Source organism: Leucopleurus acutus (genome assembly GCF_964270905.1).
Source record: "Leucopleurus acutus genome assembly, chromosome: Y".
Classification (NCBI taxonomy): Eukaryota; Metazoa; Chordata; class Mammalia; order Artiodactyla; family Delphinidae; genus Leucopleurus; species Leucopleurus acutus.
The window spans coordinates 8,140,464-8,155,589 of record NC_139164.1 but is presented as its reverse complement, the minus strand read 5'-3'; the positions used below and the strand labels follow the sequence as shown (position 1 = coordinate 8,155,589).

The 15,126-nt window shown below is 34.5% G+C and overlaps 1 protein-coding gene across 7 annotated transcripts in view; it reads right to left on the bottom strand.

Moving 5' to 3' along the window:
- LOC309978899 (lysine-specific demethylase 6A-like) overlaps positions 1-15,126 on the bottom strand; it is a 186,445-nt gene that overhangs the window by 15,774 nt on the left and 155,545 nt on the right. For 5 of the 7 annotated variants that reach the window (XM_082865555.1, XM_082865556.1, XM_082865557.1 and 2 more), the window contains 3 exons: positions 10,672-10,798; positions 7,117-7,287; positions 4,331-6,000 (listed from right to left, as the gene is read on the bottom strand). The exons of 1 other annotated variant lie outside the window; for it this stretch is intronic. In XM_082865555.1, coding sequence (XP_082721681.1) covers positions 5,971-6,000; positions 7,117-7,287; positions 10,672-10,798 — 328 coding nt within the window. In that variant the 3' untranslated portion in view covers positions 4,331-5,970. Of the gene's footprint in view, positions 1-4,330; positions 6,001-7,116; positions 7,288-10,671; positions 10,799-15,126 lie in introns of those variants that run through there. One more of the 7 variants, XR_014327152.1, reaches the window with a different exon arrangement.

Below are 15,126 nucleotides of genomic sequence, written 5' to 3'. Positions count from 1 at the left end.
AGTTACAGAGGTGTCTCAGGCCAAGCAACTAAGTGGGCATAGCCACAGTTGACCCATCAACATTCAGGCTGCCTTAAGACCCCCTGAGCCCATAAGCCACCTTTGGACAGAGCCATACCATGGACCATGAACCTATGCAACAGTGGGAAGGCACCAGGCTCAAGACCTCCATGACCCTCCAGCCAGAGACCCTGGGAACCAGCTCTACCCATCAGAGGGCAGACACCAGCTTCAAGTAAACCACAGCCCTGCAGTCTGTGAACATGGTTTGCACATCAGTTGGCCAGACATTGCCTGGGACCAGCTGTATCCGGACCCCACCCACTAGCAGGCCAACACAAGCTTCAAGACGCCCCGAGCCAGGCATCGTTATATAAGTAACCAGCCCCACCTACCAACTATTTCACACCAGCTGCTCTGGGGACCCCTGGGTCCTGCAATCAAACACCAGAACACAACTCTGCATACCAGTAAGCCAGTACTAGCCCAAAGGCTCCCTATGGTTCTGCAGTTAGCCACCCCCATGACCCGGTCCGGTCAAACAGTGGCTGGCACCTTCTGCAAGAGGCAGTGCCTGACAACCAATTGGACCCAGAGCCAATCAAACCTACCAGAACACCCACACAGTGTGCCACAATGAATGCAGCCCTCTTAGGGGGCATCACTACAGCATACAGTTCTGGTAACGAAAGGCAAGTGTGCTGCTGGGACACAAAGGACATCTAGAAAAGGCCACGTCTCCAATGATGGTAAATGCAACCAACCTGCCAGATACATACAAATATGAACAGCAAGTTAGGCAACATGAGGCAACAGAGGAACATGCTCCAAATTAAAGGAGAAGATAAAACTTCAGAAAAAGTTAGTGAAGTGGAGATAGGCAATCTACCTGAGAATGAGATCAGGCAAGTGATCATAGAAATGACCAAAGAACTCAGGAAAAGAATACAGGTACAGAGCAAGAAGACACAAGATTTAAACAAGTTTTAGAAAATATAAAGAACCAAACAGAGATTAAGAAATCAGTAAGTCAAACAAAAAATACACTTAAGACAATCAACAGTAGACTGATACAGAGGAACAGATGAAAGAGCAGGAAGACAGAGTAGCAGAAATCACTGATGCTGAACAGACACAATGAAAAGAAATGAGGACACTTTAAGAGACCTCTGGGACAACATCAAGCTCACTAATACCCACATTATACGAGTCCCAAAAGGAGAAGAGAGACAGGGGCTGAGAACATAACTGAACAAATAACAACTGAAAATTTCTCTAACCTGTGAGGGGAACCTGTCAGCCAAGAAACACAGCCCAAACTGGATTAACTCAAAGAGGAAAACTGTAATAAAAATGACAAAAACTAAAGCTAAAAAGAGAACATTTAAAGGTAAGGGTAAAAAAATAAAAGTGAGGGTAACGTAACAAATGACATACAAGGGAACTCCCATAGGGCTATCAGCTGACCAAGAAAACTCTACCCAAAAAGGCTCTTGTTCAGATTTGTTGGAGAAATCAAAAGCTTTACAGACAAGCAAAGGCTAAAATAGTTTGGCACCACAAAGCCAGCTTTACAACAAATGTTAAAGGCACTCTTCTAGGTCAAAAATAAAAGGACATACGTGAAAATCACGAAAGGAAAAAACCCATCAGCAAAGACAAACATAAAGATAGGAAATCATTAATGCACAAAACCAATGTTAAAATTAAAAGAGTATAAACTAGTAAAATCATCTATATCCACAATAAGCAGTTAAGGATACACAAAACAAATAGATGTAAAATATGATATCAAAAACAGTAATCCAGGCTTCCCTGGTGGCACAGTGGTTAAGAATCTGCCTGCCAATGCAGGGGACACAGGTTCGATCCCTGGTCTGGGAAGATCCCACATACTGCAGACCACAACTACTAAGCCTGCGCTCTAGAGCCTGAAGGCCACAACTACTGAGCCCACGTGCCACAACAACTGAAGACTGTGCATGTAGAGCCTGTGCTTCCCAACAAGAGAAGTCACGACAATGAGAAGCCTGCACACTGCAACGAAGATTAGCCCCCCTCCGCCACCGCAACTAGAGAAAATCCACACGCAGCAACGAAGACCCAACGCAGCAAAATAAATAAAATTTTATTAAATAAAAAAACAGTAATCCTGAGAGGGAGATGAAAATGAAGGACTGTAAAAATGCATTTTAAATTAAAAGATCAGAAACTTCAAACAATCATATGCATATGTATGCATCTGTGCGTACTTATATGTAAACCTCAGGGTAACCAGAAGTCAACAATCTGTAACAGATACACACACACAAATGAAAAGAAATCCAAACATAAGTAATTAAGGGGCTTCCCTGGCAGTTCTGTGGTTAATACTCCATGCTTCCACTGCAGGGGGTGTGAGTTTGATCCCTGGTTGAGGAATTAATATCACATGGGCCACGCCATGCAGGCAAAAAAGAAAAAAAAGTCATTAAATTACAAGAGATGAGAACAAAAAAGACCTACAAAAAAACCCCACAAACGGGGCTTCCCTGGTGGCGCAGTGGTTGAGAGTCTGCCTGCCGATGCAGGGGACATGGGTTCATGCCCCGGTCCGGGAAGATCCCACATGCCGCGGAGCGGCTGGGCCCGTGAGCCATGGCTGCTGAGCCTGCGCATCCAGAGCCTGTGCTTCGCAACAGGAGAGGCCACAACAGTGAGAGGCCCGTGTACTGGGGGAAAAAAAAAAAAAAAAAGGCAGAAGACACATTTTCCCAGATGAACAACGAACACAGGGAAAGATTGTTAACCATCACAGAAATGTAAATTAAAACCACAATGAGGTATCACCTCTTGCCTGTCAGAATGGCAGTCATCAAAGAGACCATAAGTCACCAATGTTTGTGAGGATGTAGAGAAAAGGGGACCTTCCTACACTGTTGGCCGGAATGTAAATTGGTGCAGCCACTATGGAAAATGGTTTGGAGGTTTTTCAAAAAACTAAAAAGAGAACTACCATATGATCCAGTAATTCCATTCCTGGGTATATATATGCAACAAACCCCAAAACACTAATTCAAAAAGATACATGCACCCCAATGTTCATAGCATTATTTACAATAGCCAAGATAAGAAAGCGACCTAGGTATCCTTTAAGAGATATGTGTTTATAAAGAATATGTGGTATACAAAAACAATGGAATACTACTCAGCTATAAAAAAAAATGTTGCAACAACATGGATGGGCTTGGAGGGTTTTATACTAAGTGAAGTAAGGCAGACAGAGACAAACACTGTATAACATTTATATGTAGAATCTAAAAAATAAAACTAGTAAAAGTAACAAAACAGAAAGACTCACAGATACAGAGAATAAACGAGTGGTTACCAGTGGAAGAGGTGGGGGGAGGGCAAGATAGAGGTAGGGAACTAACAGGTACAACTTACTATGTACAGAATAAATAAGGTACAAGGATGAATACACAGGGCATAGCCAATATTTTGTAATAACTATAAATGGAATATAACCTTAAAAAACTGTGAATCATTATGCTGTGCATCTAAAACTTACATAATATTGTACCTCAACTTTTCAAAAAAAGGCACACCGGAAAAAAAAAGGCTTGGGTGGAGTCTATGTTAACAAGTCTTACACTTCCTGCAGTAAAATAACAACCACCTCCAAAATCCAATTTATAAAGGATATTAAACTGATGAAAGAAAATAGGAAACAGAAGACTTCGTTCATGTAGATATACTTCTAAGTGATGGTCGTATATTTGATTTCCTGTCCTGTTCTCTACTGCTTTAAAGACTGTAAAATTCTGTGAAGTAAAATTCTTGACAGGCAATCCAAATAGAACTAAGGCTTTTTTATGTGCAGGTAAATACAGTAGTTCAATTTATACGAACCTTGGCAATAAATCATCTCAAAAAGAGATGAAACAGTAAGATGCTATGTAAGAAATACAAAATAGAGCTAGTTAAAAAATTCAGATGTAGCACTAATAAATTATAATATAAACGTAATACTTTATAAGTCTCCTGATCGTTAAATTTTAACTTTCGTTTCAAAAGAGTCTGTCTTGAGTTCTATCATATTTTGACTTTTGGACAAAAACCATTTACATGAAAATCAGAAAATATAGCTGTTAAAATAATATGAGTGGCATTTGCTAGTTTTCTTAACTGAAATGGAATTATAATTACTTCCTTTTGAAATTATATATACATGTGTATACATATGTGTATCTATATGTATGTATATATATATATGATTACTGTTCAGATTTCAATTATTGAAAAACTGTTACCTAAATTTAATAAAATATGCACAACTTTTTGTCTTTAAATTATTTCTAGAAAGTTATTTGAAAAAAGTACTTCATTAATACAATCATAAAGGCATTTCACCAGATAGGATTATAAATTCTCTAGACATTTGCATAACTTCATTTGTAGAACCTTACCAAAACTCCCTGGAACACTGTTATAAAGAAAAATGTGATAAAATGAGAATACAGGCCAAAAGCTTCAGCAAGTACAGGTAGAAAACAAGGAATTCTTACAAAATGGTTAATGGTTAATTAAGAGTAATTTGTTCATATGAAGTAAAAAACCTTCACCTTGTTAAAATTTACTAGTGATACAGAATTTGAATATATTCCCCCCTCCCCTTGCTGAACCATGTTGTACAGGCAGAAAATCATGAAATTTTAAGTCATGTAATCCAGAAAATAAGTCACTTAATATATTTGTTCTTAGAGTGGAGACCATCATTCTGACTCTCCTCTTCATAATAAACAAGATTTATCAAACCTACATCATGTTCTCTTTAAAATTTTAACTTCACTATTCATTTTCTACTCTACACTTTTCTGGTACTTTTTTATTGGTGATCACTGCAATAACCGAAACCTAACAAATCAGATGAAAGACATTTACTTTCAAAATAAACATACTTTTGCAAGTAATACTTTACAGTAGGCACCTCAGAAACTATCATATATGTGAAAATTCAAAAGTTTTCTTTATATTTTTACAACTATGTATTGTATTATATATGTTATACATGTGTGTGAATATATATGTACATATAAAATATATATAATCAGATTTGAAAATGAATAAAATCTGGGTCTTTACAGAAAGTCTTTCTACAACTCAAACAGTGGAAAACCCTTTGAACATTGAACAACTTTAACAAAAGATTCTGTACAATGCTAAAGTTTTATTTACACATACAAAATGTAAAAGGAGTAGTGTTTAAAATTACAGAACTCCTTAATATTTAACAGCAGGCAATCTCAAAAAAAAATAATAACATTCCATTCACAAATATTTTCAAGCAATAAATATGTATTCATAAATAGTGTAAATCTGTATTAAGATTAGAAACAAAATCACAAATTTAAAGTTTATTCCTTAGTCTATGTGCAATCGATTATCTTTGTATCTTCTGTTATTAGGCTACGAAATTTTTAAAAAAGTCTTAATTTGGAACCATTATGGCCTCAAAACAATACAGAAAAACTTAATGCAGTTAAAAAATATTTTTCTCCTTTAATTTTTCACATTAAAAAAGTTAACCAAAGATTTAAATTTATTAACTATCTTCGCAAACAAATGGCCAGCGAGGACAGTGTATCTTCCCCAGGAAACTTCTGAAAGGATAAAATATAGATGAAAACTAATTTATCAGTCCAGAAACAGAGAAACAAACAACAAAAAAGGTATCATCGAGTCAGTAGTCTGTTGGACAATGCCAGTTTTGTCAGATACCATAAAACATGTGATAATTATTACTAAGTAAAGCTGGATCATCTTGGAGCAGAAAAGTGCTCTCCTACATCCAGTTGTTTGACAATATTCTTGGAAGGTTGCATAGACATTAGCTTTTGGTCAGCACTCTTAAGAAGCAGCTACAAACCCAGTGGTGCAGAACTTTCCTGAAGATCAGAAAAGGTGTCATTTAATACTCATGGAACAATATCAAGAAGAGAAGGATGATACTGAAGGAGCCTAAAATTAAAAGTGAGGTGTATTAATTATTTTAGTATATCATTAATCCTTAAAAGTGTTCTCTAGTTCATGGCTATAAACAATATACAGCCTACTTATGAAGTGAGTTAGAAAGAAACACCAAGTCTTATAAAAAAGTTCAATAGCCTGCTAATTGATGTGCTTTTATTGTGTCCTTTAGGACCATATTTCTAAGAGTTCTAAATTATTACCCTCATTTTTCTGTACATCATTTAGTCACAAAAACTTACAGGACATACCAAACTGACTGCTAAAACATAGAATTTGTGAAAAACTTTAAAAATTTTAATTAAAATTTCACTAGTTATTGGTTCATGAACATTTCTCAGCTAGAGTATATATTGCACATATTTCTCATAATTTTTCTCTTTTTTAAGCAATCCTAAGCACCATTCAATTAAAAATACTACAAACTAAATTTCAATATTTAGAACAAAAGGCACTTGACCAGTATTAACAACTCATGAATAACTGTAATTCCCTTCATAAAGCCATTCAAAGTCAAAAGTAAAGGTTGGCAACCTGTCTTTGAAATTAAAACATGCAGAATACACATACTTCTGAATTTAGTTTCATGCATCTTATAAACCATACCATTAGTCAAAATCCATCAAATATTTCCGTGAGTTTAAAAGATAACAAGAACTAGGTCTTAAATAAATACAATTAAGCTCTGAAAATAGAAGAATATTAAAAACATAATGATTTTTCTTTAGATCATACCTACAGAATTAAGTAACCAACATTTGGTTTTATCAATTAAGCCAACCAAGTAGCATAAAGACTATGATAATATTCTAAAAGTACACAAAGATTTTTAAATGTAATTACTGTTATTATTTAGGCCATTCCCACTGAAAAGGACAAACAGTAATATATATTAATTTGATAAAAGGCTTCCAAGTATGAAAAAGAGGAATATTTTCTTACACATCATCTATTGAACCAATGGAACCAATATACATCTTATTAACAAATATACATCTTATTAACCAATATATATCTTATTAATCCTTATTAACTAGTTAGCAAAAACAAACACTGCTGCTTCACAACCCAGCTAACTATGTACTCTCACATGATGAATTCACTTACTAATGTAAACTGGTCATATACTTGCATGAGGTCCTCCATTTTGTATTCTTCTAGCACCACAAAATTGTTCAGATTTCCACTTGTTTTTCGTGCACAGTCATGGCAATGTACTATGTATGTCTTTTGAGAATTGCTTTCATTAGTGACAAAAAGAAGATCAAAAACCTCCACCTATTTTGTAAGAGAAAAAGCACTGAACAGAGACAGTTGAATTTATTTGCACAACTTATAAAACTATGGAATTCTACTTTACATGAAAATGTGGACAGTTATTTTTGTCTAAATGCTGGGACTTAAAAAAGCCACAGAGTTGTATGTCTGAGATACCAGGTTTATTTTGTAGGACACCCAAAGACAAGGGTAATGTTATATACTTAGAGATTAAACTAATGGAATGAAATCCTCGTTATAATCACTAATTAAAGTTTAATCAAACATTTATAAGGATCAGCCTATTTTTATTTTCCCCAGAATATCAGAACAAAAATAGAAAAAAGTGATAATTTTTCTACTTCTTCATGATAGTATTCATAGTGTTCTGGTTTTGTTTGTCTCTCTCTCCTCACACTGAGCTCCACAAAGGTTGTGACTAAACTATTTTATTCATTTTTGGACTCTTAGATATCATAGTGCTTAGTTTGGAAGCAAACCAAACCAAAATAATAATAACAATAAAAGTAAAGGAAAAAAAGAAAAATGGAAAAGTGAAGGAAAAATAGGAAACAAACACTTGAATAAACATGATGAGATTATTTTCAAGAGCCCAAAACTCATAGATGACTAATAAAGGGTGTTCACTTCTAAGCCTACTATATTAAGGAAGATAAGTACAGGGTGTATTCATGAACTTTACCATACGGAGAGACAATAAGTGCATCTTAGAAAGAATGTTGAGTTACAATGACTGCCAGGAAAGTGGATAATAGACAGAATACTTGTTTTCATATACAGAATAGATTCTTATATATCTGAGGTATAATACCTAACCAGAATCTGTTTGGCCTTATAATAATATACTTCAATGAGGCTATACAATAGTAAAACAGCCAACAGATTTAATCAGTATATCTCATAAGTATAACACAGTTTCAAGATCTAGTTCAGACCTTTCCAAGTTCTAGGCAAGTGATCTGACTTCTGCTTGACTTGTTCAGTGATTAGAAACTCATCACCTCAAATTGTCTTGGAACAACCTAATTAAACTTAAAAGCTTTTGCACAGCAAAAAAGAACCCCATAAACGATACGAAAAGACAGCATTCAGAAGAAAATATTTGCAAATGAAGCAACTGACAAGGGATTAATCTCCAAAATACACAAATAGCTCATGCAGCTCAGTATCAAAAAAACAAACAACCCAAACAAAAAATAGGCAGAAGACCTAAACAGACATTTCTCCAAAGAAATGACCATACAGATGGCTAAGAGGTACATGAAAATATGCTCAACATCACTAATTGTTAGGAAATGCAAATCAAAAGTACAGTGAGGCATCACCTCACACCAGGTACAATGACCATCATTAAAAAATCTACAAACAATAAATGCTAGCAAGGGTGTGGAGAAAAAGGAACCCTCTTGCACTGTTGGTGGGAATGTAAATGGATACAGCCACTATGGAGAACAGTATGGAGGTTCCTTAAAAAACTAAAAATAGAACTACCATATGACCCAGCAATCACAGTACTGGGCATATACCCTGAGAAAACCATAATTCAAAAAGACACATGCACCCCAATGTTCACTGCAGCACTATTTACAATAGGACACAGAAGCAAACTAAGTGTCCAATGACAGATGAATGGATAAAGAAGATGTGGTAAATACAGTGGAATATTATTGAGCCATAAAAAGGAATGAAACTGGGTCATTTGTAGAGATGTGTATGGACCTAGAGTCTGTGACACAGAATGAAGTCAGAAAGAGAAAAACAAATATAGTATACTAACACATATACTTGGAATCTAGAAAACTGGTACAGAAGAATTTATACACAGAACAGGAACAGAGATGCCACATAGAGAATGGGCGTGTGGACACAGGGGAAAGCGGAGGGTATGACGAATTGGGAGATTAGGATTGACATAAATACACTACAATGTGTAAAACAAATAGCTAGTGGAAACCTGCTGTATAGCACAGGGAGCTCAGCTCAGTGCTCTGTGGTGACCTCCTAGCTGGGTGGGATGGCGGGGTAGAAGGGGGGGTCCAAGAGGGAGGGGATATATGTATACATATAGCTGATTTACTTCATTGTACAGCAGAAACTAACACAACACTGTAAAGCAATTACAAAAAAAATGCAGAGTTCATAAGGTTTTCTATTACTATGAACAGGCAGTAACATACTTTAGGGAGCCCAGTAAAAAGGTTGTGTTTCTTCAACTTGTCATCATTTGCCATTTGATCAACTATCCTGTTGATTTTATTTTCTAAACACTTCTCCCTTCCTTCTCCCTTTATTTTATATCCCTAACACTACCTATGAGTCTCAGCCCTCAGTTAACTTCTCTTAACACCATTCTAGGGATCTCCCTGGCAGTCCAGGTTAAGACTGTGCTTTTACTGCAGGAGGCATGGGTATGATCTGGGAACAAGATCCCACATGCCTTGTGATGCAGCCAAACAAACAAACAAAAAAACAAATAAACCAAACACACTACCCATTCTGTAGTCTCCCAACTAGGCTCTTCACTTTCTATCTCCATCCTCTTCAATGATCAACTACCACTCTCTGAAACACGTATCATGACTTGAGTCGCTTGCTCTAAAACTTTTAACGACCTTAGAATAAACATCAGATTCCTTAAATTCAAGATGCTCGCAGCTACACACCATCTCTTACACATTCTGAAAATATGTGCTACATTTTCTAGCCACACTGAACTACTTAACCTCTTTATTATGTACACTACTTGTTTCCCCATCTGTAACACCTAATGATGCTTTATTCTCCAATTCAAGCCATTTTGCGCCTGCTGAAATCAAATTCATCCTTCAAGGGGTTCCGATGGTAATGTTAGAAAGTCATTTTTCGTAAATATTTGTATAATAGTCTGTATATATGACCACAGTCATTACGGTTTCATATATATCACATTTAGTTGTTAACAAATTGTATTATCCAAGTAGAATATAAGCTCCTCCAGAACAGCTACCACATCTTTATCTTTGTACTTTTTAAAAGTCTTGGTCACAAGAGAAAAAAATTAAAAATTTATGAAATTAACTACAAAGGACTTAACACTTATCAGCCTAGACCTATACTGAAATAGATCCAGTTTGCTGGCAACTGTGTACTTACTACGAATTGTTCCTGATTTAAAATCTGAGATGATAATCATCTGGTAAGAAGGTGCAACACAAATACCACTGTTAGGAGATACTTCTGAGTTAATATTTGATGAAATATTATACCATCAAATGAAAATTTAATACAATTGCTATGATAGTCAATTTCAATAAAATACATTAAAGTATAGGTAAATTTATAATTAAAAAACAAAAGAAACCAAACCCTAGAGAAACCACAACAAAACTGTCAATAAGAAGTTACCTCGCAAATGCTACAGTAATGCGCTGGTTCATGATTTGTCCGCCCATGCCATATAACCTCTTTTCCTGCTGTAATAAGAGCTTCCCTCAGTGTCTGACATTGCTTTAGAATTTTCATAAGACAATACCTATTATGGAGAAAAATTATTGTGACAACTGAATACTGAGTATTCTTAGCACAAAAGAAACACCAAATAGAAATAACTTTGACATTCTTGGTTCTAAGATCTATTCACATAATTTTCCTTTTTTCAATTTTTCATATCTAGTAGGCCTAACAATGATAATACTAAAGCACTGGAAGTTGAGAACTAATATTTGAATATAAAAATACAATGCTGTCTACCAAAAAAACCCTCACATCTTATTTGAAGATATATTCTTACTTTTTACTTCGATTTAGACAACTGAGAGAGTTTCCCTAAGAGTCAATTTCTTCATCTTTGAAATGAACAGTCTGAACTGCAGGCTGACTCTTTTTTTTTTGGGGGGGGGGCTCCGGACGCACAGGCTCAGTGGCCATGGCATGTGGGATCCTCCCGGACCGGGTCACAAACCTGTGTCCCCTGCATCGGCAGGCAGACCCTCAACCACTGCACCACCAGGGAAGCCCAGGCTGACTCTTTGGTTATAGCAAGGTAAGAAGGTACATATTTACATCTAGATACAACAGAATTATTTTTATATAATTGATTTTAAAATTCTGAATTATGTAAACAATTATCTATGAATTATGATATAAAATTAGTTTAACTATAGTACTAAAGGAAAAAAGGGTATTATTGTTTCAATTTTAATTTGAAGGTAGTATAATGGAATCTTTATATTAACACAAACTTTTTTGTAATTTACACTTTCCTTACGTGCATACTTCTGATGCTAACAATATATTGAATTCTCACAAAAAGTGTTAATTTTTCTATAATTTGCTGTCACCACGTAGAATTGTCTATTACAGTTGCCACAAACGTGTCTCAAAGTTCTCCTTTGAATGCAGAGCTGGACTAGTTGATTTATGAGGTACATTTCAACTCTAAAATTATCCTAAAAAGCACAAAATTGGTTTAGCAAAAATGATGTCACAACAATGTCTGTGAATAGTATAACTGCCTGGAATCATGATCAGATTAACTTGGACCTCTTTGATATACTGAATTGCTACTAACTTAGAATTTGGAATGTATTATTATTACATAAACTATTATTTGAAAGAAATGATATTACATTAACAGTATCTGAAACTATCTTCCTTATCTTTATAGGCTTTTAGTCTTTTTTTCCCATTAGAATGTAGGATTAATGAGAGCAAAGGCTTTGTCTATTTTGTTACCTGCAGTAGGACTAAGCCTGGCATAGAGTAGGTATATAACAAATATTTGATTACTAAGCAAGAAAGTAAATTCTACAATATGATAAGAAATAGCAGATTTAGATTCCCTTTATTTATATTTCTATGCTATTTGTTATTTGCCAGGTTAAACTATTATTATCCATTTTTTAAAATCAAAGAGTAAGTCTGGAATAAATTTACTTTAAGTAAAATCTTGTTCATTTATTTAAAAACATAAAAAGTATAATAATATTAAATCCAAACTTGCATGAAAATTTTCTTAAGTATCATATAAAATCATACCACTTTCAATTTGCCTAGACAAATTCTTTTCAGTTTTTAAGAAACAAAGCCATGCCTTACCTGTATTTGGATATCGAAATAAGAAAAGCTTTGTAGTGTGGTGTGGTGTGTTTTTGCGTGTGTGTTTGAAAGAAGTGCTAGGACAAGCAAGAAGTAAAAATTCAGTTCTGGAAAGAAAATATATATCACACTAGACATAGCATTTCTTGATGTCCTCCTACTACCCTTCTTCACTATGGTTTCACCTCTGGGACCAGACACCTTTTCACATAAGTACTGCTTCAAATTATTTATTTCACAGGAAAATAATGACTAAAACTCTGAAAATTTTTATTTGCACAGACAGCAATGCTCATAAACTTGACAATGCTATCATGTGGGAAAATAAAATGTTAATATTTTATTCATGAAGATAGCATTCATGAAGGGTTACATACATTAGGCCACCTAAGTTTTATGCTACCTAAGCGCACCATCAGAGGCATTATTGTCGATCCTATTTTACAAACAAGGAAAATGGACAACAGAAGGGTGAAATTTCCCAAAATAAGATCCCAAATGATGCAAATACTGGAGTAAATAAAAGTTAGGCTGACTCAATATTAAAGTCTCTCTGACAACAATCTCAGACTGTCACCACAATTTTAGTAGATGCTACGGAAATTAAAAACCAAGAGATGCCTTGCCTTTTCCAGCCTACCTTACTGATAGAGGCATGTACAACAAGTGAGCCTAATATACGGTGATAATTGTGGGCATACTACGAATCATTGTAACTGGCTTCATTTACCATTCAACTACATAAAGAACATGATATTTATAGTACAAAGTTGAATCAGTACCAAAAGATCTCATCTACTACATTATCATTTAATTCCTTTCAAGGATTTTATCAAAAGGAATGCTCTAATATTAATGACCATATGAGTTTCATGAAAATGAAGAAAATCAAAGCACTGTAATAAATGTAATAAATTTCAAATATCTTCAAACATTAATTATAAATTGAAGAGTGAGGATTCCCTTAAACTTTCAATCAACTCATTTTTTAATTAAAACCAAGAAAGGAGAAATATTTATTTTGGAGAATACAGATAAAAATCAAGAATAAACAACACCTCCATTAACTGTATTTTAAGCTTTAAAGTACATATTTAGTGTCCCCTCATGATACAAAAATAATACTTAGAAATAGGGAAGGAAATTATTTTTCAGCTATCCAAGTAAAAATATATACACTCAACTTAACCCCAATCTCAAATAGTGACCAAAGAAACAGTATTGTATATCTCCTGATACGATACAAATAGAAAACACATTATCTCTTTTCAAAAATGTTTAACCTGAATCTAATATAAGGAAACAACCAGACAAACCCAAAATGTGAAACATTCTAAAACGCACCTGGCCTGGTTTCTTCAAGTAAAAAGACAATGTCATTAAGAACGATTCTTAAGAGACCAAAAAGACATGACATGATTGAATGACTCCAAAAAGAACAGCCAAATACTATATTCAATGTGAACTCTGAATGACTCTAAATTGGGAATAAGAGTGGACTAAAAAGAAGCAATAGCTTTTAAAGAACTTTTTGGACAGGTGATAAATTTTAACTATAGATAATATGATATTCTGATTTTAGTTATCTTAGGTGTGACAAAGCTACTATGGCTATGAAGGGTAAGGCCCTTATTTTTAAAAGATGTAGAATAAATTAGGCAGGGTTCCATAGATAGTAAGTAAATGTGGCAAAAACTTAAAGTAAACTAAGATGAAAAATCTATCAGTATTCAGTGTACTATTCTCTAACTTTTCTGCAGGGCTGAAAAAGTTTATACAATAATATAATTCAACTTGTGTAATTCAATTTTTGTAGTGCAGCTATGTTTTGTGGTAAAATTTACATTAAAAAATATATCTCTTAATATGGAAAGATACAGGAGTTGAGTAAATTAAAATATCAGTGGACTTAAACTTTAAGTACTATTAATGCAGTCTTTCTGTGATGTTTTAAAAATAGCTAATAGTTCAGAAACCTCAGCATCTCAAATCTTAGCAGGGATTATATATAAGCTAGCTCCAGCTATCAGTCCTCTATACTAGGTAACAGAGCTATCTACCCCTCTGAGTGTTTATAGAAATTTTTCTTTAAACATTCTATGAAGACTTTAAATTCTTCATGTTGAAAAAGCCAGGCTGTAACATCATTATCAATATCTAACTCATTCCTCTCCTTATTCTTTAGTCACAATCTCAGTGACAAGAGCAAATGCTGTGTTACAATCCCGAATCAAGCAAAACAGATTCCTCCCTTATCTCAACCATTCAACCATGAAATATATCTTATTTTATTCTCTAAATTCTGGCTGCCTCTTGTCTAAACAGCAGTAATTACCTTTCAATTCATGCCTATATTCTTCCTATCTTCATCATACTGTGGCCAACTGATCTAACTTGCAAATTTGATTATTTTTACTTCCAAAATTAAAAACTTTTCTCATTAGCAACTGTTGCTGATGTGAAACATACCTGAAATTTTTAGCCAAACAGTTTATATATGTTCCATAACTATTATGAATGAACAAGTTGAGCTTAACTGCAAAGACACAGTTTTAATTCTGATCCACATCAGGAGAAATTCAGTTCAGTTGTAACACAGAGGATTTGTGAAAAAGTTTTGACAGTAATTTAAGTCAAAAGAGAAATTTATACACTGAGATCAGTTATTACAGTGATTCCTCAGGGTTTAGGATTAAAATCTTTGAAGTCAAGTCCATTGCATTCTAAACTGACAGACAATGATAATCAACATAATGAATATGC